Here is a 25,358-nt window from a genome sequence, read left to right on the forward strand (position 1 = left end):
CGAAAATGCCAAACAAACAAAACTAGCCAGTCGAAAAAACCAATCAATCATTACGATCTACTCGGGGGGTCTAACCACGTAAATTATCCACTAATCAAACAAACCTCATCAACATCAAAATATCTTTTTTAAGTTCTTATCTCCAATAACACCAGTACCAAGCAAAAAAAAAAAAAAAGAAGCAAAAATGCAACAGTGAATGATTCCTTTTTCTGTTTCTGGGAATCGCAGCAGCAAGTGTGTACCTTTCATCTCTTTTTCAAGAACTGAATTCTTTCAACAATACCCCAACGAAAGTATCTTTAGATTCATTCTTGATTTCCTTTTCACTTCCCTTAACGAGCTTCTTCAATGTCACAACATCTTTACTGAGTTCTTCTTCATCTACCATCACCATCCAAGGAATCCCTGAATCCCTAATACGATCGAAATGCTTTTGTTTCCTCTTGCTCACAAGATACTCTGCGTTGATCTTAGCCTCCCATAACTGACTTGCCAATTCCGCTGCTAACGCTAGTTGATTATCCTTCATTATACTAACCAAAACCTGTGTCTCCGTAGGTCGGATCACCTAAGTTCATAGCAAAAACAAAGTTCATAATTTATTCTATTCTTTTAGAATAAAGATCAACAAACAGCATAAGAGTTTCGGAAGTTACTTGATTCTTTTTCTCGTTAAGTTCTTCCATTATGTTAAACACTCGCTCGATTCCAAGGCTCATCCCAACTGCAGGGACTTGCTTTGTTCCAAACATTCCTATTAGGTTATCATATCGACCACCAGCACCAATTGATCCAACCTGCAGAAAGAAAAAATTAAAGACCATAAACTTTCTTTTTTGAATTTAAAGACCATAAACTTTCACTAATTGAATTTCAAGAAGCCAAGCCAAAGGATTTTACCTCTGCTCCTATACAAACAGCTTCAAAGATGACGCCGGTGTAGTAATCAAGACCTCTAGCTAGACTTAGATCAAAGACTATCCTGTGACTGCACTTTGATCTTTCAAGAGCTTCAAACATGATACTCAACTCATCAAGAGCTTCTCTTGATGACTGGTTAGCTAAGAACTCACTCCCTTCTTGTCTCAGTTTAGACAAAAGCTCCAATGGAGCTCCCTTCTCCTTAACAAAGTTGCCAATTCTGTCTGCAATCTCTGACGATAAGCCCTTCTCCTCCACCATTTCTTTCTTCACTTGCTCAAATGATTGCTTGTCTAACTTGTCGATACTCGAACAGATGGTTCTGAATTTTTCAGGTGGTACTCCACATATCTCCAGCATTCCATCAAGCAACTTGCGGTGATTCAGTTTCACCTACATTAACAAACCAGAATCAAGAACATAGCCAAAGAGAAAACCAACCAGGAAAGATTAGGACTTTCAACTAAGTTATTACCTCATAATCACCAATCTCCAATTCATCGAGAAGTTCAGTTAATATCTTGACAATTTCAAAATCGGGTCCCATTGGTTCGAACAAACCAGCGATATCAAAATCACACTGATAAAACTCCCTGTATCGCCCTTTCGATGGATTATCCCTTCTGTATACCTTTGCTATTTGGTATCTTTTGAATGATGTGATTCCATTCATAGCGACATACCGTGCAAATGGAACAGTTAAATCATATCGTAAAGAGCAGAGTTCTCCACCCTGCAATTACTGTATTCACATGAGCACGACTTCCGAGAAATAACTTTCGCATAAACTGATGAAATTGCAGCAGACGAGATGAGTTTAACCTGATCAGCAATATCATAAACCAATTTCGAGTCTTCTCCATACTTCCCCATAAGGGTCTCTCTCAATTCAAAAACAGGAGTATCAAGTGCAGTTGCACCATGCCTCTTGAAAACGTTTTGTATGATTGCAAATGCTTTTTCTCGGACTGCCATTTGTTCTTTAGCAAAATCTCGAGTTCCCTGCCACAGAATCAAACAAATCAGAAATTAACTTTGAGGCCTAAATATTTTCCATCTTTGAGATTGGAAATTTACCTTTGGAAGCTTGGGAAGTCTCCTGTTTTCATTACTTTCTACAATCTCTTTCACTTTATCCAAAAAGCTATCAAAACCGTGACCCGCAGGGTTGAAAAGATTTAAGATTTGTTCCACCCATTGCTTCAAAGAATTCATCAGGTCACCATCACTTGTTGCCTCATTACTCACCAATTTATCTTTAATAAACTGGAGAACTATACTCGTCCCCTTCCCCACAACTGCTTTTTTCTCATTCTTCTTCTTTTTCTTATCCGTCTTCGAATCTTCTTTGTCCGCATCTCCCTTCTTCTGAACAAACAACTCTCCACCTACAAGAGCAAAAACGGCAGCAACTGCCTCCAAACCAACGATTCTCCATACAATCCCCAGCGACTCATTCAGTTCATGAGCAAACCTGATGTAATCCTCTTCCAAATGAGCAGTATAAGCTAACTTATAGCTATTCTTCAGATTCTCATACTCAACACTGCTTTTCTCAAACACTTCAGACAAACCATTCCTCAGATTCTCATTCCCAATCGACTCAAAACAAAACTTAGCACGAAGGTACGAACATACTCCTAAGTTTTTAATCGCAGTCGACAAAGGTGCCAATGATGTTCCTAAAGCCTCACCAATTCCAGTGTTTCCAGATCCAGTTTTGCCTCCTTTAACACCTGAATTCAATTCTCTCCGAGCATCAGAGTGCAAGCTTTTCACCACAAACCTGAATTTGCCATGAATCCAAGGAATCTTCGAAATCTCTTCGATTTCTAACTTCCCTGTACCTTTATACCCGTTAAGCAAAACCTTGAGATCACCAGCAACACCAATCACATCTTTATCACCATTCCCATCTCCTGAATCCAACGAGCTAAACGAAGCTATATCAGCCTTTGTAACCTCACAACTCAACGCAGCAACAGAATCAACGATCTGGGAAAGTGTCGTCGACTTGTGATCTATAATAGAACAGAGTCCAATCAACGAAGCAAAAGATTTCTCCAACACAATGTTTTCCCCTTCCGTCACATCAATCTCACCGGAATCGAAACTCTCAGCCTCCGAATTCAAAATTTCCAAAATCTTAACCGGAAGAACAGAACGAGCGGTGGAGGAAGAAGGAGGACCAGAAGTCGACAAAATAAGCTTGTTTAAGATAACAGACAAAGAAGCTCTGGTTTCTTCGTTCGTCAAACCTTCAGGGATACCTAATGAGCTTCGTTTGATCGATGGAGTGTTTCTAGTGGAGAATCTCTCAATTGCAGAGGAATCAATTCGAACATTAGCGACGCCGGAAGCAATCTTGTAAACGGAGGGAGAAGTGAAAGACGATCCTTTCCCTCCGAGATTGATGAACGATCTCTCCGCCGCCATTATTTCACAGTTACAGAGCTGAAGCCGGAGAGTGATTTAGGGTTTTCTTTCTTTAGAAATGTGACTCCGTGAGTGAGTAAAAGACGACGACACAAGAATTAGAGAACGTAAAATTGCAGAAATACCCCTACAATTATCTAGTTTTTGGAATTTGAACCTTGATCTTCAAATATTGCTAGATAAACCCTCCAGCTCGTAAATTTGCAAATATTGGATAGTTCGAGGATCTTTTGCATTTTAAGAAAGTATTTTCTTATTTAATTCCCAAACTCAAAACATATGTAATCAACAAAGAAGCGATATTAAAGAAGGAACACAAAGCTCAAAAAGCAGCAGCTAAAACAACAACACTTATTAAACGGATAGTTCGATCTGGGAAACAAGGATACCATCAGTATCTGCATAAAGCCATTCGCCATCGCAAATCCTAGTGCCTGCTATGTTCAAAGGCACTCTTTGTTCACCAAGTCCTTTCTTACTCGCCTTTATTGGATGAGAAGCTAAAGCTCTCACTCCAATGTCGCAACCATTTATCTCATCAACGTCTCTGATGCAACCGTTCACTATGATCCCTGCCCATCCGTTGTTTTGCGCTTGTACCACAGGGTTTCCTCCAAGTATCGCACATCGTAAACTCCCTCCACCATCCACCACAAGAACTCTTCCATTGCCTATTTTAAACATGTGTAATATGTGAAAATTACAGAGAGCAGATTGGTTTATTGTAAAAAAGACTCGAAAGACCTATCTCATCTCTCTAGTCCCTAAGTTGGTTTAGGCTATGCAACAAGTTGGTAAGCCAAAAGGTAAAATCTTTTGATGTTTCTAACATCCTGCATCCTCATTATAACCATTATTATTATCATCTATAACGAGTTCTTGAATCTTGATGTAATAATATTATAGAAACACATTGGTTTATTCTAAATATAATGAATCGAAGCACACCCCTTTTTCTCATCACAAACTATCCATTTGCAAAGTGATTGAAGAAGTACCAAACACTGAAGCTAGTTGACAAGTAAGTAACAGACCAGTGTGTCTCTATATTGTTACATCAAGATTCAATGTGTCCCTATACTTTATATAGTTTCAAGCAAAGAACCATTGAAGCTAGTTGAGAACTAAGTAACAGACCAGAATTGAATCTAAACCATGTCAATGATCCTCTGGAAGTTCATATCTCTATTCTCTATGAGTAAAGTTTGCAGTATTTATGAAATCTTAAGAAACTATTAAAATACCTTTCTCTTCGAGGAAGTGACGGATTAAGCCATTGTCTTCAAATACTTTAACAGTAACTACTGGACCTGAGAATATTTGACGACGACCGTAAATCTGGAAAACGGGTTGCAGAGCTCGGAGCTGGCCACTACGAATCATCTCTTGATTCGCATCACAAACTTCCGCCGTGGTCACAAACGCCATTTTTTTTTGGTTCTCACCTGTATTAAGGATTATGATCAAAACAAGTAATCTGGAGATACAAATCGAGATTAATCTGGAAAAAGTGATGATATATTCACGGTCAATCGATCAAACCCACAAGGAAAGTTACAAACTTTAATCCAAAATTCATCTGGATTAGATTTAGATCGAATCTCATTTCATTTACCTGAAATAGAAGAAACTCAGATGAAGAAAAGAAGACTCTGTGGGCCAACAAGTCTCAGAGAAACGAAGTTGATGATCCTTTATTTAAAGGAGGACAATAAGTCTCATCAACATACTACTTTGCTTTGGTCATTCAATAATAGTAAAGTATGGACTTTTTTTTAACTTTTACATAAATCAGATCGCGAAGGTGGAGGTTGTCGTTAAGCTTTCGAAAAAAGGAATCTTTGCGTTGCCTTTGTCTGGTTTCGACTCTGTTTCCTTGTTATCATCTTCTCGCTTTCTCTCGACTGTTTAGTGTTTATGCCTTTTGTACATCTCAAAAAGACAAAAACCATGTTATGTCAAAGCTTAGTAGAACATTCAAAGAAATTCATGAATTGAGATAAAAATGAAAACTTTATTGCCTGATGTGCTTATAATCTTTAAAAGTCTCTCACAGCCCACAATTATTAATATTGCAAAGATAAAAAATGACAAAGAGAAAGTTTATCCAAAATCTTAAGAAAAATTTCAGAGTTTGTGGATGGTTTTCATGTCTATAGCTTCACCCAAAGTTCCTTTCTCAACATGATCCCACCACTTCATCAAGAAATTGTCCACCACCAATCTGAACCATGGAGACAGTTTCAAACCTTCCTCACCTGCATCTGCTTTCTTCACCAGCTCCTTCAGCTCTTCCCGGCTCACATACTTGATTTCAGCTACTTCGTCTGGATTTGGTTGAACCTTCACGTCCCGCACGATGAAGAGCAAGTAATCAACTGCATAACGAAGGCCAACACAGAAAAAAAAAAAGCTTTTAACGGTTTGTAGTTGTTTTTAAGAAAATGGGAACCAAGTCTCTGAGAAAATAGTATTACGTTCGTGCTCTCCCCATTTGCCATCAGAAGGAGCCTTGTAAAGCATACGTCCCAAGGCAGTGAATTCATCGACTGGTACATCTTCAGCTACAATACCAAGCTCGTCGAGAAGCTTTCTTTGTGCAGCATTCCTCACACCTAATGAGTATGATACAAACAGTGATGTCACTGGTTACACGAAGCTACAATTTGTTACATAGATAGTCAGAAGTACTGAATTTTTCTGCTAGTAGATACCAACCTAGTGCATTTTCCTGGATAAGCTCTGATTCACGGTAAAGAGGATGGCTGCAACAAGTGTTTGTCCACACCAGAGGGAATGTAACCTTTGTGTTTGACCTTTGCTGTTCAAAAGAGAAAAAAAATTCAGTAAGATGGCGCACATGAGTCAGCTTATTAAGATCCACCAACCATCTAAGATCCCAAGAGCATCCCATCATCATAGCAACATCCAACATGTGGAACAAAATCTCTATAATCAAGCTTACGATCTAACCTCCCATAGTTTTGAGCTTATTTTTCTCTACAAATAGGTGATTCTAGATAAGACACAACCGTGCCTATACAGAACTTGACTTAGCTACTTCAAAGCACTTATATGTCAATACCTGGAGAAGCAACTCATACTTCGAGTTGAATAGAAATACACTAAAAGCCCTGTGAAGCAAATTCTTAGATTCAATATTTTCCATTAGATGACCTGCAGATTTGAAAAGGTATCAGTATCTTGAACAGGTATACAGAAAGAGATAAAACAATATTCCAAAGAAAACCAAGCGGATAGTTAATTTTCTGCAACTATTTTCCAGCAGCAAAACCTGATCTTTGATGGAAATTAATATAGGTTACTAGACAACAGAAATAATATGTTCGACAAATTGACAGAGAGGAATAAGACATTTGATGGAAACTCAAAGGTGCGATCTAGAAGGGATAAGATCAATACTAAAACAAAACGCTCTGTCAAATCTTGATCCCCCCAAGTGTAACTAAGTCCAGTGACTTCAGTCATAGGAGGATGGTAAAGAACAAGAATTTCAATGGAAAACACCAAGTGATAAGTGATAGGACGAGACTCAAACCAAGTACACTTACAATTATATTTGCTGTCATGCCCCACGACACGATCAGTTTCATCAACAAGAATGCATCTGCAAGCAAAATCAAAAACATAGAGATGAATCAATAAAATAAGGTAGAGAGATCGTATAGTTTCATATAATAGGGAATCAAGGCAAAGGATCAACCATCATCATTGTAAAATTAAGTCTAACAGAAGACAAACACACCTCTGAACATAGCTAAACCTCTAACTATGTTCCCCCCAAAACTATGACATCTTTCACAGAAGACACTAAAGCGTTGACCTTTATTTGCTTCATTCAAGTTACCACCAGAGTTCTAACAAGTTCATTCATTATTGCACTAACGTCAACAAATCAATAGACCTAAAAGCTCCTAAATCATTGTTAATTCGAAAAAAAATTCCAAATCCCATAACCTAATTTAGTTCATTTCCCTTTCACCAATGAAGACAAAGGTACAATTTTGGCAACACCCGGAAACTGAAAATTGAAATAAATAGAAACAGGAATCAAGAACTTACTCATCCTCGAACATGAGACGTCTCTGAACAGCATCCATCCCAGCATCTTTAGTATCTGTCATTACGGTACCAGAGAAAGCACGAAAGCTCGGTAACTTTCTCGGTGAAAGAATCGATGATAGAGGACGATGGGCAAATCGAAAAGAAGAAGAAGAAGAAGACGAAAGAGTGAGAGATCTGAGGCGAATCAACGGGAGATTAAATAAAGAAGAAGCAGACATTGGTGGTGGTTGTGCCGCATGTGGTGATGACTGATGCGTTCTACCTTTCTTCGTTTATTTTTTTATCAAAAGGTCCACAGTTCTTACCGTGTACCTCTCCGTATACAATCAAAACAAAACCAGATAAGATTATTTCCATTTTTAAAAATAAAAATTAGTATATATATATTCATATCGGCTCTCGCGTCTTAATCTAAGAAGAGTGGGGCACAAATTAGGGTTAGGGTTAGGGTTAGGGCTTCTCCCTTTTTAAGCCGCCGTTGTTGAAAGATGACTGGTAAGGCGAAGCCGAAGAAGCATACGGCGAAGGAGATTCAAGCGAAGATCGATGCTGCGTTGACGAATCGAGGAGGAGGCTTAGCTGGAATAGCTGATCGGACCGGAAAAGAGAAAGGAGGTCACGCTAAGTATGAGTGTCCTCACTGCAAAATCACGGTTCCGGGTCTAAAGACTATGCAGATCCATCACGAATCCAAGCATCCTAAGCTCACTTATGATGAATCATTGGTCGTTAATCTCCATGCTGTGTTAGCACCTGTTGCTGAGTCAAAACCTAAACCTGGTATCAGGGGAAGCTTGAAGAAGTAACTCTATTGTTTCAATTTTGTCATCTTTTTATTTTCAAAGATTATGATTTTGCTACTCAAATCGATAATGTTGTTGATGTTATATCAATAAACTCTGTGTGTCATTTAACGATTTCTCATTCTCGAGTCCTTTGGTATTAGCTTTGTAGTTTCAGTTCCTCTGTTTATTTGTGTTGGTATTACATTCTAAAGGCAAGAATCTGTTTGGTCTTACTTAAATCAAGAACCTCTGTTTCTTTTTCAGACAAGTTTTAGATCATCAAGATAAGCAAAGCTAGCATATATGACTATTGTGTTGTTAGTTGAAATTCTGCAGACTCGTGTGGTTTTTAACTGGTTTGTGAGTTAGGATTAAGGAGTTTGAAGTTTTTGTTTTGCCAATTGAACCTGAGAGTGTAGACATCTTCTTGTTTTAAATCAAATACTCTGTTTTCTGTTCAGACCTAAACAGCTGAATGAAACCTAAGGTCAGGATGATTTGCAAAGCACGTCAATGAACATACATCTTGTTTCTTTTTGTTATAATGACATTGAATTTTCTTAGTTATAAACTATAAGATTGAGTAATTGTCACTTTGATCTGCGTCCTTGAGTTCTTATCCAATACTTGGGTGATAATTTCTAGGTAAGTGATCAGTTTCTTCTATCTGGCTACTTGTGTGATGCGGTTTTTGGAATTTTTAGGATATTCAATTTTCTCAGTTTGATTATTCTTTGTCAATTTTGGTGTTTCATAGAAAATGTCAATGATAGTTGCACACTTTTGTCATATGTACAAATTAGATGATTCAATCACGCGAAGACTGAGAATAGTTGAAGAATGCTAATGAAATTGGATAATCTTAAAATATCTTTTAAGAACATAATACTTTCCAAACACATGTGCTAGATAGTCAGAAACCTTGTTCTTTAGTGTGCACATGGTTTAGATTAGAACTAGAAGCTGACTCGATACTCTTAACCTCCTCTGTTTTCCCCTTTTTTTAAGTTATAGATCTATCTTTTGACGAAAGTGTACTACCGAATTTTGATCTTTAACGTTCAGTTTGATTGGCTAGAGAAGTTCTTTGGTTGAAAAGTTTACATGGTGATGGTGTAATAATTTGTTAAGTTACAAACTACACAAGGCATTAATAACTTCCAAGAAGGAACTAACAACTTGGTGTTTTGCATAATGCTCCACTTGTACAAATTGTTTATTTGTAATTAATTGTTGTTATTCGAAAGAGGGTGTCTTTGAACAACTTAGATAAAGCAACTTTTACCAGTTGACAATGCAATTAAAAAAAATGAAGCAACATAAGCATTATTTGTCATCATCGAGTACAAAATGACCCCTTCTGCAAATCAAGAATAAACCCTACCTGTACATTTCGATTTCTTGTAAAACCAAATCAAACTTGTGAATTTTGGGATAAACTAAAATCTTATCCACCTACAAGAATCATCCAGCGATCAATATTGAGACATATCGCAGCATTTTGGTTGCTCTCTTTTTTAAACTTTAGTAGCCTGCGGTTTTGGTGTCTGGACCTTTTCTTCTTCATACGCTAACCTTCTCCTCTTGAATCCATAACCGTGATAGCGATACATGATGCTCAAGAGACACTTTCTCAAGCTCACTATATCAAACGCCTCTATAAAATTCAAGTCCCTTTGTCTCCACTTTAAACCCGCGTTCTTCTGGTATTCCTCGAGCACTGATGATAAACACCAGCTCTGAACTTTTCTTAAGCATCCCACTAGACAACCTGTCCTATGCTGCATTCATAAATTAAAATTCAAAATCATGAGTGCCCTGTAGATGAATGATAGACTCAAAGTTCCTAGAAGAAATTGTAAATTTTTACCTTTCCACGTTTGCAATGAATGAGAATTGGATGGTTTCTTACATCTACAGAGAAACAAACAAAAATAATCTACTTTTACAACTCACGAGACTATAGACAAATAATCAACAAGTGTTGTTGATTCCTTACCAACTAAGACTTTGAGAGCATCCAAAACCGTATCTTTTGGCATAGGAGTAGGAGGATCCTGTAAATTCACAAACGAATCCGACATAAGTTACTTCAAGAAGCACCAAGATGATCAAGAGAGAGAGGTATAAAACGCACCGTTTTGCCTTCGATACCAAATTGGAAAAGCTTAATGTTGTTAGCCTCAAGAAACTTGAGATTCTCCTCTGGGTATGGTTCAGGACAAAGATAACTGTTTTTTTTTGGGTAGAGATTGAACAAACCAATGTTATCATCAAATCAAAGCAAATCAAAACAAAACCCATTACAAAAAGATTAAAACTTTACATGATGGAACGAAGGTTTAGGGTATCGAGGAAAGTGAAATTATCAGGTCGAGGAAGCCCAGATCGGTAAATACCATCTTCAACCATGGAAAAGTTAAACGGCGGCGATAAAACATCAGTACCGTCGTTGTTGTTGTTGTTGTGGTGATCATCCTCCGAATCCATAATCAAACACATTCAGACGACTAATCAAAAAAATCAGAAACAGAGAAAACAGACCCAAACAAACAAAGATGTGATGGAATTGATTTGAGGAACAAAGGTTTGCTTTTTATAGGAGGAGAAGAGGGATCATCATCATATTATCAAGTGGGGTTGTTTTGTTTTTGTTTCATCATAAAGGAGACAACTTTGAAAAGCGGACTCTAATCTGATTATTATATTTTGGGAGTTTTTTAGTTTTTTTTCAAAGATTCTTCTTCCTTTGTGATTTGCTTTTAATAAATCCTTTTTAAGGTTTAGTAATTTTTAGGATGGAGGACCTCACTTAATAAGGAATCTCTAGGATTCTTACACGTGTCTTTTCCTCTCTACAAGATCCTCATCGTTGACTATTCTTCTTCCGAATCTTAACAATTTTTTTCTTGAAGGTCAAATCTTTATAACATTTTTTGTAAAGTAATGTTATGTAAGTAGGAACTTTGCATAAGGAAAGTGGTCGAATCAATGCAATGCAAGGAAAAGTAAACCTAAGTGGTCTCGTTTTCTTCATATTATTATTCTAAAGACTGAAACTTTTGACAATTGTCCTCGTTGACCAACAAAATGGAAAATTTAAAGACTCTATATCCTTAATTACATATTAGGATAAGAATCTTATGGTATAAGTATATCAAAATTGAGAATCTCATTCTAATATGAGTCACATATTGGCTAAGTTTTAAGATTCATTATCTTGATCACATTTGTTATTGAATCTCACACTTGTCATAAGATGGTATTATTAAGTAAGATTTTTTATGGCATGTTTTAAGGAAAATACATTACATTCTTTTTCAAAAGAAGCAATTAATAGAGGATTACAAAACATGAGATTTGTTTTCTCAATACATCTTCTTTTATCTACCAATCCAAACATCTTCATCATACATAAAAGAGACATAGACATAGAGAGATGAGTATATAATTTGTTTAGATTATTAATTACCCAATTGAGAGTTTCTAAAACCCAAAAAAGATTCAAACTCTGTGTCATTTTAAAATGGATGAATAATTTTTTTTTTTTTTTTTTTTAAAACAAGTCAGTCTTCAACAGTATCAGTCTTAACCTCTGATTTTATCTGATGCAAAGAGCCTCCATTGTCATCTTCAACACGATCAATCTCATCCTCTGTTTCTATCCGCTTCAAAGATGCTTCATTATTGTCATCTCTTGAATCATCATCATTATCATAGTAAACACTTTGATCATCATCAGTTTTTGAGCTATTATTGTGCTCAAGATGACTATGCTTTTCCTCTTCCTCTTCCTCTTCCTCTTCTTCTTTTTCTTTTTCTTCTTCTTTCTCTTTCTCTTTCTCATCCTCTCTAGGCAAATCATGATCTCTGTCGCTATCATAGTGTGAAGAAGTGCTTTCGTCAGTTGATTTCTGGCTGCTTAGCCTCTCATCATTGACATCTATATCTTCCCAGCTATATCTATAGCTTATCTTCAAGCTTTGCGCCGCGTTCTTCTCATCAACAGGCTTTAGTTGTGGACTATCTTGGTCATTTTCATGTTCAGAGTTAGAATCAGACCCATCATCAGATTCCATTGGGCTATCTTCCTCTCCAAGTTTCTTCTTACTCACACTCTCTTTTTCGTTTTCCAAAGATGCTTCTTCGTCTGATGATGTACTACTAGACTTGTCATCTTCCGTAGCTAGCTCAGCAGCAGGAGATACAAGATTTGAATCATGCCGGCTTAAGGCTATAGACATACTCTTGTCCTTAAAGGATGCCGTAACTGTTGTGGGAACACCATCTTCTGTAGGCATTGAAAGGAAACTAAGGGCCACCATTATATCACTTATCAAAGGACGAGCTGATGCTTCCTCTTGTACGCACATTGAAGCTATTGCCACTGCTTGGTTTAACCCTCTCTCTGAGAATTTCTTCTCTAGAACCGGATCTGCCATGTCCGGATATCTCTTAGGATCCCTAAATATAGGTTGTGCCTGCCATATATAACAAGATTTATTTCAGAAAGTAAACAACTATTTATATATATATATGATTTGAAAAAAAGAAAAGAGCATGGTTTATTAGATAGATATTTATTTACCCAAGAAACTAAGTTTTGTTCATCATTAGGCCTAGTGGTATCAAGAGCTCTTCGACCGGTGATGAGCTCAAGCAACACAACTCCAAAGCTAAAGACATCTGATTTCATAGTGAGATTTCCTCCTCGAGTGTACTCAGGGGCGGAGTAACCATAAGTTCCCATAACTCGAGAAGATAAAGCCATCATCTTATCACCTGTCCCTGGTCCTAGCTTATGCAGACCAAAATCAGAAAGCTTAGGAGAAAAATCATCATCTAACAAAATGTTTGAAGCTTTCAAATCTCGGTATATCACGGGTGGATTCGTTTTATCGTGCAAGTAATCAAGCCCTTGCGCTGCGCCATACGCTATCTGCATCCTAGTTGTCCAACTCATCGGTTCACGGTCTGATTTTGGTTAATTATGCAAAAACAAACATACCAAAAATGTCAGCTTTTCATATGTTTGAAACAAAAGATGTGTTGAATAAGAATACATCAATATAAATACCATGAAGATGGTCTTGAAGTGAACCTCCAGAGATATATTCATAGACCAAAAGCCTTTGATCTCCATCGGCGCAGTAGCCAACAAGCTTAACAAGATTCGGATGATCAAGTTGGCCTAACGATATAACCTCAGCTTGAAACTCTTTGTTCCCATGTAATCCATGCTTGTCTAGTTGCTTTACAGCCACCACCTACATTATATTCCCCAAAAAAAATAAAAAAATAGACATATTCTCTCATGATGGATCATTTTTTTTAAAAAGTATCTAACTTTGGTACTGAATCATGCATGATGAATGGGAAAAAAGAACGTACCTGGCCAGTAGATTTAAGGGTTCCTTTATAAACTCTACCGAATCCACCTTCTCCTAACAAACATTCTTGCCGGAAATTCTTTGTCGCCGTCGCTAATTCCCGGAAAGTGAATGTCTTCAACGTCGTTCCTTCAGTTTCCTCTGTTTCCTCTGTTCGTCTCCTCTCTTCATAAAAAAATCAATATTTTATTTCATTTACATTGCTTGTATGAGGGTTCATTCAACATTAAGACATATACATACCAGGTGGTATAGTTTCGTTGTCTTGAGTCTCATTCGTAGCTGAAGATTTCTTGCTCTTTAAGGAAGAGAAACACGGAAAACAGTGCATGATGAATGATCGGAATCAATAACAAAACAGAGAAAAGTTTTTTTGAATAAAAAAAAGTTTTATTTAGGAATTTAGCAATTGGTCGGGTCCTTCATGGAGATTGAAGGACCGACGTAACGTAAAAAGAGAAACAAACGGAAAAGAAAAATGAAAGTTAGAAAGAGAGGAAGAAGATGAAGTAGACAAATGCAAACCACCGGTAATCAAATTTTCGTTTTTTTTTTGTTATTTTATATTTTAAATCAAATTCCAAAATCTCCCAAAAGCATGGAGAACCATCCTTCTTTCTTCTTTCGATTTCTGTAAAACCTAATTTTGAAAAACCTTTAATTAAAATAGTTTTTATCCCTTGTGAAGTGGATTAATCTGTCCCACAACAACAGACTAATTATGTGATTAGATCAGATTTTGTATTTTTAAAAAATCTTAAAATTCGCGTATATACTAAAGCTTTTTATATATTGGGCTTAGGCCGTAAGGACCCAACAAACAAAAGCCCATTACAAATATCTGTCTCTCTCTCGTACATCATCGAAAGTATACCAGCCATCGCTTTCATCTCTGCCTTCTTCCGTTGATATTATCTGAATGATGATGAGTCTCCGATTCAAAATGTGATCGGCGCCCTCATTGTGTGTGATTCGCTTCACTCATCAACTCCAGATCTGGGAGCTTTCTTTTTCCAACTGTTTCTTCCCTCTTTACAGAGTCTCTGAATGGTGATTTCGACTTGTTTCTTTGTAATTCTTCGATTTCATCTCCTGCCACAATCTCTGTTTTACTGTAATTTGTTAATTTGGCTCTTTGTTCAGTTCCGAGGAGATCCTTTGATTGGGGAGATGGATTAATTAAGGTTTTGTGCGTCATATGGCCGATCAAACTTTTATCGCCTGAGGTTCCGAAGATATTTTGGGAGCTGACCATGATTTGGTAGTAGGGAAAGAGTTTCCCGATGTGGAAACTTGTAGAAGAACTTTGAAAGATTTGGCTTTAGCTCTGCGTTTCGATCTTCGTATTGTGAAATCAGACCGAAGCAGACTCATAGCCAAATGTTCAAGGGAAGGTTGTCCATGGAGAATTCATGTAGCTAAATGCCCTGGAGTTCCCACGTTTTCGGTTAGGACACTCAACGGTGAGCACACCTGTGAGGGGTTAGATGATCTGCATCATCATCATCAAGCGTCGGTTGGTTGGGTTGCAAGATCGTTAGAAGCACGGATTAGAGATAATCCTCAGTACAAACCAAAGGAGATATTACAAGATATTCGTGATGAGCATGGTGTTATGGTTTCTTATATGCAGGCTTGGCGTGGGAAAGAGCGTGGTATGGCTGCACTTCATGGTACTTTTGAGGAAGGTTATCGTCTTCTTCCTGTTTATTGTGAGCAGATCAAACTAGTTAACCCTGGGAGTGTTTGTTCTGTTTCTTCCTCTGGACCTGAAAACTGTTTCCAGCGCTTGTTTATTGCGTACCAAGCATGTATATTAGGGTTCACTAGTGGTTGTAGGCCGCTTCTTGAGCTTGACAGAGCGTATTTAAAAGGTAAGTATTTGGGTACGATGCTCTGTGCGGCTGCTGTTGATGCTGATTATGGTCTTTTTCCTCTTGCGATTGCTGTTGTTGATATAGAGAGCGATGAGAACTGGATGTGGTTTCTCTCGGAACTGAGGAAACTTCTCGGGATGATGAATTCAGAGAGCATGCCGAGACTCACTATACTCTCGGAGAGACATTCAGGGATTGTGGCAGCGGTGAAATCTCACTTTCCTAATGCTTTTCACGGGTTTTGTCTTCGTTACGTGAGTGAGAACTTCAGGGATACGTTCAAGAACACTAAGATTGTTAATATGTTCTGGAGTGCTGTTTACGCTCTCACCGCATCAGAATTCGAATCCAAGATGTCTGAGATGATCGAGGTATCGCATGACGTTATACAATGGTTTGAGCTCTTTCCACCTGAGCTTTGGGCGGTTGCTTTTTTCCAAGGCTTAGTACGTTATGGTCATTTTGCTTTAGGTATCACTGAGATATTGTACAATTGGGCTAACGAATGTCACGATCTCCCTATCGTTCAAACAGTGGAACACATTCGAAATCAGTTGTCATCTTGGGTCGATACCAGGCGTGATTCAAGCTTGAGATGGAACTCTATACTAGTTCCATCGGCCGAGAAACGGATTCTAGAAGCTATCTCGGACGCAGATTGTTACCAAGTTTTGCGTGCAAACGAAGTCGAATTCGAGATTGTTTCGACAGAGAGAACAAACATCGTGGATATCCAAACACGAGTATGTTCTTGCAACCGTTGGCAGCTTTACGGTTTACCATGCGCTCATGCAGCAGCAGCACTTATCTCGTGCGGACAGAACCCCCGTCAATTCGCAGAACCATGCTTCACGGTTGGAAGCTATCAGCAGACATACTCACAGATCATAAGTGAAACTCCAGACATCAACTTGTGGAAAAAGAAGCAACAAGAACCCGGGAAATGCTTACCGTTAATACTACCGCCTAAGACACGGAGACCGCCTGGTAGACCGAAGAAGAAAGTAGTTCGAGCTGAGAATCTCAAGAGACCGAAAAGGATTGTTCAATGTGGTCGTTGTCATTTGTTGGGACACTCTCAAAACAAATGCACACAACAGCCTATTTGATACTTTAAAAGCTCTTAATTTGGATGTAACAAGTTGTAAAGTTGTAATCTATATTAATATTTTTGGAGTACATTTTGGTCTATGCCCTTTAAATTTTACTTATTTAATTTTTTTTTACAACATTAACCTCTAAAACAATTTCATAAATAACATTGCAGAGAAATTCAATTACTAAACTTTCTTAAATTGACCAACATTTGTTACATTTATTGCCATAAAATCTGAACAACATCTATACATTCTGATTTTTCCAAAAACAACTCTACACATTAAAGTTTTAACCCATTAAATTTCCAAAACTATTTTTTTGGATGCTAGATCTCTCAAATTTAAATAATATACAACAGATTTTTTTAAACACTTTTAAATGTGTAGCAGGAGATAAATGTATTACTAGACTATACATATACCACACGGTTAAAACCTTGAAAACACTACAAAAATCATATTATTTGAATACTTATATCAAATAATTGTAAAATTTTATATTTTTAAAATTAATAAAACAATAATAAATTAACAAATAAATACAATATAAATTTCATATTTTTAAAATTAAAAATATTGTCCCGCGGGTTAAAAAATCAGATAGTTTATTATCACCAGATTTGTTTGTTTTAGTAGTAGAACTGGAACTAAAGTTAATTACTTCACTACATTGATTGAGAAAGGCGACGGTTTCTCTCTGGCGATATCTCCAAAGAGGGTTCAACAAGAGACTCACTGGCCTTTACAGTTTTCCGGCCGGCGCCGGCTACTCTGGCGTCGGTCGGCCCTTTTCTCTTAGTTCTAGTCTTTCAATCCTTCTTTCTGTATAGCTTTTGTTAATTAGTTTGGCAAATCCAGGATTCAAAATCCCCATCGTTTGCTCCTTTGTAATGATGGTGAGGAAAGATCTGATTCCGATAACGTTTGTTTGTGTTATCCGATCCGTATTGGCACCATCTCTGGCTTGTGTGGTGTTTCATTACACCCAAAACACATTGGGAGTTCCGTATTTGAGTCGGGAAAGGATTGCCTCGTTTTGTCTCTGTCGCGGTTGGAGTTCTACTCAAACTTGCGTCTTCATTCTCTCCTTCTGGGAGAGTGTATTTCTGACCTGATTCAAGCCCTGGCCCAAGAGTAGTTCCGTATTTGAGTCGGGAAAGGATTGCCTCGTTTTGTCTCTGTCGCGGTTGGAGTTCTACTCAAACTTGCGTCTTCATTCTCTCCTTCTGGGAGAGTGTATTTCTGACCTGATTCAAGCCCTGGCCCAAGAGTAGTTGTGTCAGTTTCCTTCCATCTCTGATTGATGGTCGTCGTTTCATACCCAATATAAGGTTTCTTCAATCTTATAGATTCCTTCGATCTAAATTGTATTTCTTCAATCTTAGAAACAAAGATCAAAGTAGGATATGGGATCCGAGAGTGAATATTGTTGATACTATCGTTTGGGTGATGGATTTATGGCTACATCAATTTGGCTATGGTTGTATTGGCAATTCAAAGTTAAAGATGGTTTTGATCAATTATAGGCGACTATACATGGTTATTGGTCAGATTTGCAGTTTGAAGAACGCATCAACATTGTTTAGATGGGAACCTTTTCTCATGATCGGGTTACAAGAAGTTAATTATGTATTTGATGTTGATGCTTATGTTACTTTGTTGGCCAAAGTTATACAAGAGATGGAAACAACATGGTTTTCTCTCGTGGTATTGATATTACATTCGGAGAGTCAAAAAACTGTGACTATAACTATTCAAATCCTTCGATCTTTGGGTGTTGGTGATGAGACTGTTGGGCAAAGTGTGGGATCTACCAAAGGACTATGGTTCTCCCTTGCGAGATTTGGAGTTTTGCTAAAATTTAGCCACAAACTTTTCTCAAAGGATATTATGGTGGAGATTACTACTACATTGATGTTATTTGTGAGTATTGTGAAGAAAACTACAGAGTCAAAATATATAAAAAGACTTTGGTACGGAAGCATTGGTACCATTATGTATATATTTCAGAGTTATGTTTGGACACATCAGGTTTACATGTACGGTTTTCAAAAAGAAAGTTCAGCCAAAAGATGTTGCATGCTAACCGTGTAACAGAGAGAAATCAAATATGAAGTTGGACAATAATCGATTTTATGATCGGTTAGCGAGTAAGGCTACTCTTCGGAAAGCATCGTCAATCTCCCTTCTGCTGTAATTTTCTCACTTTATAATACATATATATGTGTATGTAATAATTGTATTCTATTAACTCTGTATAATGTCTTTGTAATTTACTATTCTTTACAATTAATGAAAGTTTGATTTGCGAAAAAAAAAAAAAGTTAATTACTTCACTATATTCTGTTAATTTTTTCTTAAAAAAAGTAAAAAATGCTAGTTAAAAAGAAAAAATAAATTCAATGTTTTTTTTTTTCGCCTTTTGGTGTAAAGACGCTTTCATATTCCCCAAAAATTTAAAAAACCCGCCTTTCACTTTTTTGTTTTTTTTCGTTTTTTTTCGTTCTCCCTCGTCTTAAATTCCCAATTCTCTCGCTAGAGCCTTTCCACTCCCCAAATCCCTCGATATCTTTGAAATGGCGCGTGACATCCAATTCCCGTGCGACGGCGACGGAGTATGCATGCGATGCAAATCAACGCCTCCGCCTGAAGAATCACTCACTTGCGGCACGTGCGTTACGCCTTGGCACGTGTCCTGCCTCTCGTCTCCTCCCGAAACCCTAGCTTCTACTTTACAGTGGCATTGTCCCGATTGCTCCGGCGAAGTCGACCCTCTTCCTGTTTCCGGCGTTGCGGCGGGGTACGGAGCTGTTGGCTCAGATCTTGTAGCGGCGATCCGCGCAATTGAGGCTGATGAGACTTTGAGTACTGTGGAGAAGGCTAAGAAGAGGCAACAGTTACTCAGTGGTAGTAAAGGCGTCGATGAGGATGACGAAGAAGAGAAGAAGAAGGGTAAAGGGAAAAATGCGAATCTCGATGTGTTATCTGCTCTTGGAGATAACTTGATGTGTTCTTTCTGTATGCAGTTGCCTGAGCGACCTGTGACGGTTCGTTCTCTCTGTCCTGGCTCTTATACTTGTTAATCTAGTCTTCTTTTCTCGAATCTGTGTTGTTAGTATTGATTTGTGATTGTTTAATGTGTATAGTTTGATTTTACTAATTCGAGAGCTTAGACTTTATTGACACAATTAAGTCGTTCCTTTTGCTGATTTACAAAGACAGAGACTTTGATTGTGCTTACCATTTGTGACAAATTGTGTCAATGTTAAGCTACATTTATAGTTCATGATTGTTATTAGACTTGTTAAGTTGTCCTTTTTTTTTTTTTACCCTTTTTGGGTTGGATTATTTAGTTGAGAGGTGTATCATTGTGTCAGTATAGTTGTTGATAATTGTTAGGGGTTGGTATATGTACACCTCTGTTGTTTAGTTGCCGTTTATGGGATGTTTTTCTTTACTCATTTTAGACAAGTTGGTAAACTGTACATTCTGTAGGAGTGGGAAAGACTATAAGTGTAAACATCTTATCAAAATAAGCCTTTTTTTTTTACAAAGATGAAGGCTATATTAAGTAGGGCTGATGGATATTTTGTATGTTTTCATTTCAGAAACCATGTGGGCACAACGCTTGCTTGAAATGTTTTGAGAAGTGGATGGGTCAGGGAAAACGTACTTGTGGAAAATGCCGCAGCATAGTTCCTGAGAAAATGGCAAGGAACCCTCGTATCAATTCTTCCCTTGTTTCTGCTATCCGGTTTGCAAGAGTCTCCAGAAGTGCTGCTGCGGGTACTTCAAAGGTCTATCATTTCGTGAGCAACCAAGACCGACCAGATAAAGCATTTACAACTGAGCGCGCAAAGAAAACAGGGAAGGCCAATGCTGCTAGCGGCAGGATTTATGTTACAATACCACCTGACCACTTTGGTCCCATACCGGCTGAGAATGATCCTGTGAGGAGCCAAGGTCTTTTAGTTGGAGAATCCTGGGAGGACCGACTCGAGTGTAGGCAGTGGGGAGCTCACTTCCCACATGTCGCTGGCATTGCTGGACAAGCAAGTTATGGAGCTCAATCTGTAGCACTCTCTGGAGGTTATGAGGATGATGAAGATCATGGAGAATGGTTTCTATACACAGGAAGGTGTGCCTTTCATTTCTCTTAGCTTTTGGTCCATTTGATTTATTAAATAATCTTGTACAATTTACTTCTCTCATGTGTATACAAGTATCAATTCTCCAATTTACTGATAGATTGTCTCTTTTTCTCTTGATTATGTTGCAGTGGGGGTAGAGATCTCAGTGGCAACAAAAGGACTAACAAGGATCAGTCTTTTGACCAAAAGTTCGAGAAGTCTAATGAAGCTTTAAGACTCAGTTGCAAATTGGGGTATCCCGTTCGAGTTGTCAGGTTACCTCTTATTCGAGCACAGCTGCGTTTCATGCAACGTTTTTCTCACTCTTCAACTTGCAGTGATCTTAACTTTTTTACCTATCTCGATATATGATCAGGTCTCACAAGGAAAAACGTTCTGCATATGCCCCTGAGGAAGGAGTGAGATATGATGGAGTTTACAGGATCGAAAAGTGCTGGCGAAAAGTTGGAATCCAGGTATACAATACATACGTATAGCTAAGAACGGTAAACTTTTCCTGTTCTATTTTTTATGCATTGACCTATTTTTCTGTGGTCCATAGGGTTCTTTTAAGGTCTGTCGTTATCTGTTTGTTAGATGTGACAATGAGCCAGCTCCATGGACCAGGTTTGATCTACTGCTTAAAAGTGTGCCCCTTTTCTATATATATTCCATTTGAGTTCAATGCTGAGATATATTGCAGTGATGAGCATGGAGATCATCCAAGACCTTTACCAAATATTCCTGAGCTTAACATGGCCACAGACCTGTTTGAGAGAAAAGAAAGTCCATCATGGGATTTTGATGTAAGTTCCAAGACATCTCAACTATACAAGTTGGCGTATGAGCAGATATTGATTTTTTTTGTTTAGGCCGGTTCATTATCTGTTATAAACTATACAAGTTGGTCTTTTCTTATAATAAACTTACTGGATCAGGAAGGTGAGGGTTGTTGGAAATGGATAAAGCCTCCACCTGCCAGTAAAAAGTCAGTGAATGTTTTGGATCCTGAGGAGAGGAAAAGTTTGAAGAAAGCCATAAAGGCGGCACACTCGAATACCGTGAGGGCAAGACTTCTGAAAGGTCTGTGTGTGTCCAAATTCTCTACTTCTGCTGTTATTATGTTTATAGACTATTCCCTTGTTGCCAAATAAGTTCTAGTGCACTATGTTTCTATATTTCGGAGTAATATATTTCTAGAAAATAGAATATGCTTTAGTATCAGGAAGTCAAATGTTTCCGAAATGGGTTAACCTAACTGATAAAGTTTACATTAATATGACCCAGATATGTTCAGCTCTTTCTTTCTTAAACTGTCTTTGGGTTTTGATGATGCAGAGTTTAAGTGCCAGATCTGTCACCAAGTGATGACTCTTCCTGTGACAACTCCTTGTGCTCATAACTTCTGCAAGGCGTGTTTGGAAGCTAAATTTGCTGGGAAAACTCTAGTGAGAGAGAGAAGCAGAGGTGGACGCACACTACGCGCACAGAAGAATGTCATGAATTGCCCTTGTTGCCCCACTGACATATCTGACTTTCTCCAGAACCCTCAGGTGAATCATCATCATCTCTCTTCTTGCATTGTTTCTGCAGTAAACATAGCACACGTCTTTCGTATAATTTTTATATTTTCAAGTGCAAATTGCATTAGCATTGATTTTGGCTCTGCTTGAACTAGATGTAGTTGGTCAATGGATTTTGTAATGTGATTGTATCTTCAAATACCTATTGAGTTTGTAGTGTGATTGTGTGTGAAAAGGTTTATTCAGAAGCCTATATAAATTATAAATTTGATTGGATTTAAGTATGTCATTCACTGATGGTTTCCATTCTTGAAAAGTGAAATTGTAGCAAATCTGGTATTTCGCGACTTACCATTATTATGATCATGCAAATCTGGTATTTCGCTCTCTCGTGAAATTATTCTTCGCTTCCTAATCGCAATTGTGTAAACAGGTTAATAGAGAAGTGATGGAGGTGATAGAGAGGCTGAAGAACCAGGAAGAGGACGATGCAAAGCCTGTAGATGAAGAAGGTGAAGGCTCAGGTACAGACCCTGAAGAAGAAATGCAGGTCGTGTCTGAAGAAGCTGAGCAACCAAAGAAACGGATTAAGCTGGACACAGACGTAGCAGTTTCTGCAACTGTTGTGTAATCTTGCATGCAGTAAGTAGGTAGGGGCCTTTCCAATGGCTTTTTTGGATCAAACCATTCGGTAAAGTTGTGGAGACTTATATGGTTTGGATTTGGTACCGAAGACTGAAGTAGAAAAAAAAAACACCCTAATGTCGTACGCTATTTATTTTGTTTTGCGGTCTGTTATTTTGGATTTTACTACAACTGAGTTCTAAATTGAGGGTAAACTTTGATTCTCTGGTTTGATTTGATTTTTGCTTATTTTGAATTTTCTGGTTTATTAGGTTTTAGAACTCAACTTGGTTGGTTTGATAGAATCATCAGGTGACCTGATTCAGGTCAAAAGTGAGTTGTATAATCATCATTCATCAGGTCATCGGGAGACTTTGCGTGAGAGTTTTTATAATAAACCGGGTCGGATAATACCCGACTTGTTTGTTTTATAGAACTGGACCGGGTCGGATAATACCCGTCCGGTTCGACCCATCTAATTGTCCCGCCAACGAAAAAAAGTAAAGCCGCCAAGATGTGATTTTTTCGAAGGTGGTGAATGATAAAGACCTAACAGAGAGAGATCGAGAGAGAGAGATCATTGAAGGGTGATAATGGAATCAGCTCCGACGGGATGCTTCAAGTGTGGCCGTCCCGGTCACTGGTCTCGCGATTGCCCATCCTCGGCTCCGGTCGCCGCCGGTAACAATTCCGTTTCTTCTTCTTCCGCTCCAGCTCAGATCCCTAATAATGACAATCAGAGATTCTCCAAGAAAAGTGGAACCTCCATAGGGCCAGTTCCTAAATTGACGAAGACGAGAGTTCAAAGGCCCAAGCTGACTCCTGAGTTACTGCTCTCTGAGGATGGTCTCGGCTATGTTCTTCGCTATTTCCCTAAATCCTTCAAGTATCGTGGCCGAGGCAAAGAGGCAAGTCTCTCTTCTTCTTCTTTTTTTTGAAATTTGATTCCCAGCTGTTGATTTTGTGATTATTTGGATTATAATGAATCATTATTTGGTTTAAAGGTGAGCGATTTGGGGAATATGATACGGCTGTACAGTGAGTGGCACTCTCATTTGCTACCTTACTATTCCTTTGATCAGTTTGTTCATAAAGTGCAACAAGTCGCTTCTACTAAACGTGTCAAGGTACAAAATCCCCTCTTTTCTGATTTTTGTAAGTGTTCCTTCGTGCACCTTGAATGTTCCTTATGGTGGGTGATTTTGACATTGATGAATCCGGATTTGAAGGCTGAAGTTAGTTTGATGATTGTATCACATCAGTATACTGAAATCAGAATTACATTGCTCGTCTCTATCATGTGTTGCTTTAAAGTTCCAACTATAATAGAATCTGAGACCGTGTTAGGCTGTTATGATCATTGTGCTCATACCTTAGTCTTTACTTAACATACATACTTAGGTTCTGCCAGTTACTATATTGACTTTGCATTTTGTACTTGGTACATTGATATATTCACTCAATTGGTATGGTTGCTTTGCGTTTATACCTGATCCATAATGATGTGTTTTTATCCTTTTTTAGAATTGTATAAACGAACTGCGAGAAAGGGTTGCCAGCGGAGTTGATCCAAACAAGTTATACGAAAAGCAGGAAGAAAATACTGGTCCTTATGATGATGATCAAGGTATGTCAAAACAGATCAGCTTTTCTCCCTTGAATCTCCTTAGGTAGTGCTGCGTAGTCTTGGAATTTGGTTGGCTACACAAGTTTTTGGAAACTTGATATGAAAAGGGAAACGCTATATTATGTGTGGCTTGATTCTACTTAAGTTCAATTTCTGTTACTCCATTACATTCCTGTAGGTAACTAAACATATCTTTTTGTAGGTAACGTAGACATGGATCAGCCAAGTCATGACGAAGAGAACATACCATCGAGGAGCGTTGACGTTGACGCTGATGTTGATCCCAATGTTGATGCATTTCAAGACAGTATGTTGAATGACATCTTTGATAATGCTTCAAAGCTACCGAGCGATGAACAAAACAAGGATAAAAGCAGTGAACTGACAGAAGAGCAAAGAGAACGTATGGAAGCTAATAGATTGAAGGCAATGGAAAAAGCTCATAACATTTCCGAGGAACAGAGAGTACGTATGGAAGCTAATAGACTAAAAGCTCTCGAAAGAGCCAAAGCAAGGCTTCAACCAAATCAAGAATAGCTTAGCTGTTTTACTTCACATGTTCAATTTACCGAATCTAGCTATATGTATGTCTGGTACTGTTTTGTATTTTTTTCCGGTTCAAAGTCGGTTTAAGAACGATCACACCCAAAATTATGGACCGTTGATTCGTTCCACAGCCAAGGTTGATCATTGGCACAATAGCAGATTTGTCTTTTTCAACATTTATAGGTGATTTTGTATAATACTCATTTTTAAAATATTAATAAATGAATGAATTAAAACCACATGGAAAAGGACAAAAGATAAGAAAAAAGTTTCTGACGTGTTCTCTACCGTCCAATTTTGATGGAGAGGATAA

At 38.0% G+C, this 25,358-nt stretch overlaps 9 protein-coding genes and 1 non-coding gene across 12 annotated transcripts in view; 4 read left to right on the forward strand and 6 right to left on the reverse strand.

Annotated features, from left to right (window-relative positions):
* LOC104744353 (thioredoxin F1, chloroplastic) overlaps nt 1-25,358 on the reverse strand; it is a 62,277-nt gene that overhangs the window by 8,899 nt on the left and 28,020 nt on the right. The window lies entirely within an intron of this gene.
* Nucleotides 72-3,512, reverse strand: LOC104763894 (histidine--tRNA ligase, cytoplasmic). The gene is made up of 6 exons (XM_087487589.1): nt 2,002-3,512; nt 1,747-1,926; nt 1,400-1,657; nt 904-1,317; nt 660-800; nt 72-571 (listed from the first exon to the last, which is right to left on the reverse strand). The coding sequence occupies exons 1-6, from the start codon at nt 3,358-3,360 to the stop codon at nt 260-262; spliced, it is 2,664 nt and encodes an 887-aa protein (XP_087343715.1). The 5' UTR covers nt 3,361-3,512; the 3' UTR covers nt 72-259.
* LOC104744357 (putative 4-hydroxy-4-methyl-2-oxoglutarate aldolase 1) lies at nt 3,596-5,315 on the reverse strand. Its single transcript, XM_010465400.3, has 3 exons — nt 4,976-5,315; nt 4,605-4,805; nt 3,596-4,031 (listed from the first exon to the last, which is right to left on the reverse strand). Exons 2-3 carry the CDS (start codon nt 4,786-4,788, stop codon nt 3,715-3,717), a joined length of 501 nt encoding a protein of 166 aa, XP_010463702.1. The 5' UTR covers nt 4,789-4,805; nt 4,976-5,315; the 3' UTR covers nt 3,596-3,714.
* LOC104744358 (isopentenyl-diphosphate Delta-isomerase II, chloroplastic) lies at nt 5,355-7,846 on the reverse strand. Its single transcript, XM_010465401.3, has 6 exons — nt 7,444-7,846; nt 6,933-6,988; nt 6,446-6,537; nt 6,079-6,181; nt 5,838-5,975; nt 5,355-5,738 (listed from the first exon to the last, which is right to left on the reverse strand). The coding sequence occupies exons 1-6, from the start codon at nt 7,662-7,664 to the stop codon at nt 5,488-5,490; spliced, it is 861 nt and encodes a 286-aa protein (XP_010463703.1). The 5' UTR covers nt 7,665-7,846; the 3' UTR covers nt 5,355-5,487.
* On the forward strand, nt 7,935-8,363 carry LOC104744359 (protein METHYLENE BLUE SENSITIVITY 1). The gene has a single exon (XR_015581726.1). It is a non-coding gene; the product is annotated as a protein METHYLENE BLUE SENSITIVITY 1 (transcript).
* On the reverse strand, nt 9,532-10,989 carry LOC104744360 (inositol diphosphatase DSP3). Of its 2 annotated transcripts, XM_010465403.3 has the most exons (5): nt 10,558-10,989; nt 10,369-10,462; nt 10,231-10,288; nt 10,102-10,145; nt 9,532-10,012 (listed from the first exon to the last, which is right to left on the reverse strand). In XM_010465403.3, exons 1-5 carry the CDS (start codon nt 10,731-10,733, stop codon nt 9,749-9,751), a joined length of 636 nt encoding a protein of 211 aa, XP_010463705.1. In that variant the 5' UTR covers nt 10,734-10,989; the 3' UTR covers nt 9,532-9,748. The 2 variants fall into 2 exon arrangements, with proteins under 2 accessions (XP_010463705.1, XP_087343730.1); XM_087487604.1 differs by lacking the exon at nt 10,102-10,145 and having other exon boundaries at nt 10,558-10,981.
* Nucleotides 11,524-14,269, reverse strand: LOC104744361 (receptor-like kinase LIP2). Its single transcript, XM_010465404.2, has 5 exons — nt 13,865-14,269; nt 13,623-13,786; nt 13,309-13,498; nt 12,820-13,205; nt 11,524-12,712 (listed from the first exon to the last, which is right to left on the reverse strand). Exons 1-5 carry the CDS (start codon nt 13,950-13,952, stop codon nt 11,798-11,800), a joined length of 1,743 nt encoding a protein of 580 aa, XP_010463706.1. The 5' UTR covers nt 13,953-14,269; the 3' UTR covers nt 11,524-11,797.
* On the forward strand, nt 14,492-16,727 carry LOC104747971 (uncharacterized). Of its 2 annotated transcripts, XM_087487600.1 has the most exons (3): nt 14,516-14,671; nt 14,765-15,495; nt 15,583-16,727. In XM_087487600.1, the coding sequence occupies exons 2-3, from the start codon at nt 15,237-15,239 to the stop codon at nt 16,605-16,607; spliced, it is 1,284 nt and encodes a 427-aa protein (XP_087343726.1). In that variant the 5' UTR covers nt 14,516-14,671; nt 14,765-15,236; the 3' UTR covers nt 16,608-16,727. The 2 variants fall into 2 exon arrangements, with proteins under 2 accessions (XP_087343725.1, XP_087343726.1); XM_087487599.1 differs by having other exon boundaries at nt 14,492-14,671; nt 14,765-16,727.
* Nucleotides 19,063-23,097, forward strand: LOC104744362 (E3 ubiquitin-protein ligase ORTHRUS 2-like). Its single transcript, XM_010465405.3, has 9 exons — nt 19,063-19,642; nt 20,204-20,733; nt 20,875-21,000; nt 21,102-21,201; nt 21,288-21,352; nt 21,429-21,531; nt 21,664-21,808; nt 22,064-22,278; nt 22,682-23,097. Exons 1-9 carry the CDS (start codon nt 19,172-19,174, stop codon nt 22,877-22,879), a joined length of 1,953 nt encoding a protein of 650 aa, XP_010463707.1. The 5' UTR covers nt 19,063-19,171; the 3' UTR covers nt 22,880-23,097.
* Nucleotides 23,145-25,284, forward strand: LOC104744363 (uncharacterized). The gene is made up of 4 exons (XM_010465406.2): nt 23,145-23,780; nt 23,877-23,999; nt 24,397-24,499; nt 24,702-25,284. The coding sequence occupies exons 1-4, from the start codon at nt 23,466-23,468 to the stop codon at nt 25,034-25,036; spliced, it is 876 nt and encodes a 291-aa protein (XP_010463708.1). The 5' UTR covers nt 23,145-23,465; the 3' UTR covers nt 25,037-25,284.

Source organism: Camelina sativa, chromosome 15 (genome assembly GCF_030686135.1).
Source record: "Camelina sativa cultivar CO46 ecotype springtype chromosome 15, ASM3068613v1".
NCBI classification, from domain to species: domain Eukaryota; kingdom Viridiplantae; phylum Streptophyta; class Magnoliopsida; order Brassicales; family Brassicaceae; genus Camelina; species Camelina sativa.

What these genes read in the sequence shown, in the direction of transcription:
- LOC104763894 (XM_087487589.1), bottom strand. Translation starts at nt 3,360, where the DNA reads ATGGCGGCGGAGAGATCGTTCATCAATCTCGGAGGGAAAGGATCGTCT. An exon ending in GACTTCCCAAGCTTCCAAAG is followed by an intron (nt 1,927 to 2,001) that starts GTAAATTTCCAA and finishes ATTCTGTGGCAG; the next exon opens with GGAACTCGAGATTTTGCTAA. An exon ending in CTGTTTGTATAGGAGCAGAG is followed by an intron (nt 801 to 903) that starts GTAAAATCCTTT and finishes TTCTTTCTGCAG; the next exon opens with GTTGGATCAATTGGTGCTGG.
- LOC104744357 (XM_010465400.3), bottom strand. Translation starts at nt 4,788, where the DNA reads ATGGCGTTTGTGACCACGGCGGAAGTTTGTGATGCGAATCAAGAGATG. An exon ending in TCACTTCCTCGAAGAGAAAG is followed by an intron (nt 4,032 to 4,604) that starts GTATTTTAATAG and finishes TGTTTAAAATAG; the next exon opens with GCAATGGAAGAGTTCTTGTG.
- LOC104744358 (XM_010465401.3), bottom strand. Translation starts at nt 7,664, where the DNA reads ATGTCTGCTTCTTCTTTATTTAATCTCCCGTTGATTCGCCTCAGATCT. An exon ending in CGTCTCATGTTCGAGGATGA is followed by an intron (nt 6,989 to 7,443) that starts GTAAGTTCTTGA and finishes TTTTGCTTGCAG; the next exon opens with ATGCATTCTTGTTGATGAAA. An exon ending in TATCCAGGAAAATGCACTAG is followed by an intron (nt 5,976 to 6,078) that starts GTTGGTATCTAC and finishes CATACTCATTAG; the next exon opens with GTGTGAGGAATGCTGCACAA.
- LOC104744360 (XM_010465403.3), bottom strand. Translation starts at nt 10,733, where the DNA reads ATGTGTTTGATTATGGATTCGGAGGATGATCACCACAACAACAACAAC. An exon ending in TTGGTATCGAAGGCAAAACG is followed by an intron (nt 10,289 to 10,368) that starts GTGCGTTTTATA and finishes GTGAATTTACAG; the next exon opens with GATCCTCCTACTCCTATGCC. An exon ending in TTCATTGCAAACGTGGAAAG is followed by an intron (nt 10,013 to 10,101) that starts GTAAAAATTTAC and finishes TTATGAATGCAG; the next exon opens with CATAGGACAGGTTGTCTAGT.
- LOC104744361 (XM_010465404.2), bottom strand. Translation starts at nt 13,952, where the DNA reads ATGCACTGTTTTCCGTGTTTCTCTTCCTTAAAGAGCAAGAAATCTTCA. An exon ending in CCCTTAAATCTACTGGCCAG is followed by an intron (nt 13,499 to 13,622) that starts GTACGTTCTTTT and finishes AATATAATGTAG; the next exon opens with GTGGTGGCTGTAAAGCAACT. An exon ending in AACAAAACTTAGTTTCTTGG is followed by an intron (nt 12,713 to 12,819) that starts GTAAATAAATAT and finishes TATATATGGCAG; the next exon opens with GCACAACCTATATTTAGGGA.
- LOC104747971 (XM_087487599.1), top strand. Translation starts at nt 15,237, where the DNA reads ATGGTTTCTTATATGCAGGCTTGGCGTGGGAAAGAGCGTGGTATGGCT.
- LOC104744362 (XM_010465405.3), top strand. Translation starts at nt 19,172, where the DNA reads ATGGCGCGTGACATCCAATTCCCGTGCGACGGCGACGGAGTATGCATG. An exon ending in GAGCCAGCTCCATGGACCAG is followed by an intron (nt 21,353 to 21,428) that starts GTTTGATCTACT and finishes GATATATTGCAG; the next exon opens with TGATGAGCATGGAGATCATC. An exon ending in GAGGGCAAGACTTCTGAAAG is followed by an intron (nt 21,809 to 22,063) that starts GTCTGTGTGTGT and finishes TTGATGATGCAG; the next exon opens with AGTTTAAGTGCCAGATCTGT.
- LOC104744363 (XM_010465406.2), top strand. Translation starts at nt 23,466, where the DNA reads ATGGAATCAGCTCCGACGGGATGCTTCAAGTGTGGCCGTCCCGGTCAC. An exon ending in ATCGTGGCCGAGGCAAAGAG is followed by an intron (nt 23,781 to 23,876) that starts GCAAGTCTCTCT and finishes TTTGGTTTAAAG; the next exon opens with GTGAGCGATTTGGGGAATAT. An exon ending in CTTCTACTAAACGTGTCAAG is followed by an intron (nt 24,000 to 24,396) that starts GTACAAAATCCC and finishes ATCCTTTTTTAG; the next exon opens with AATTGTATAAACGAACTGCG.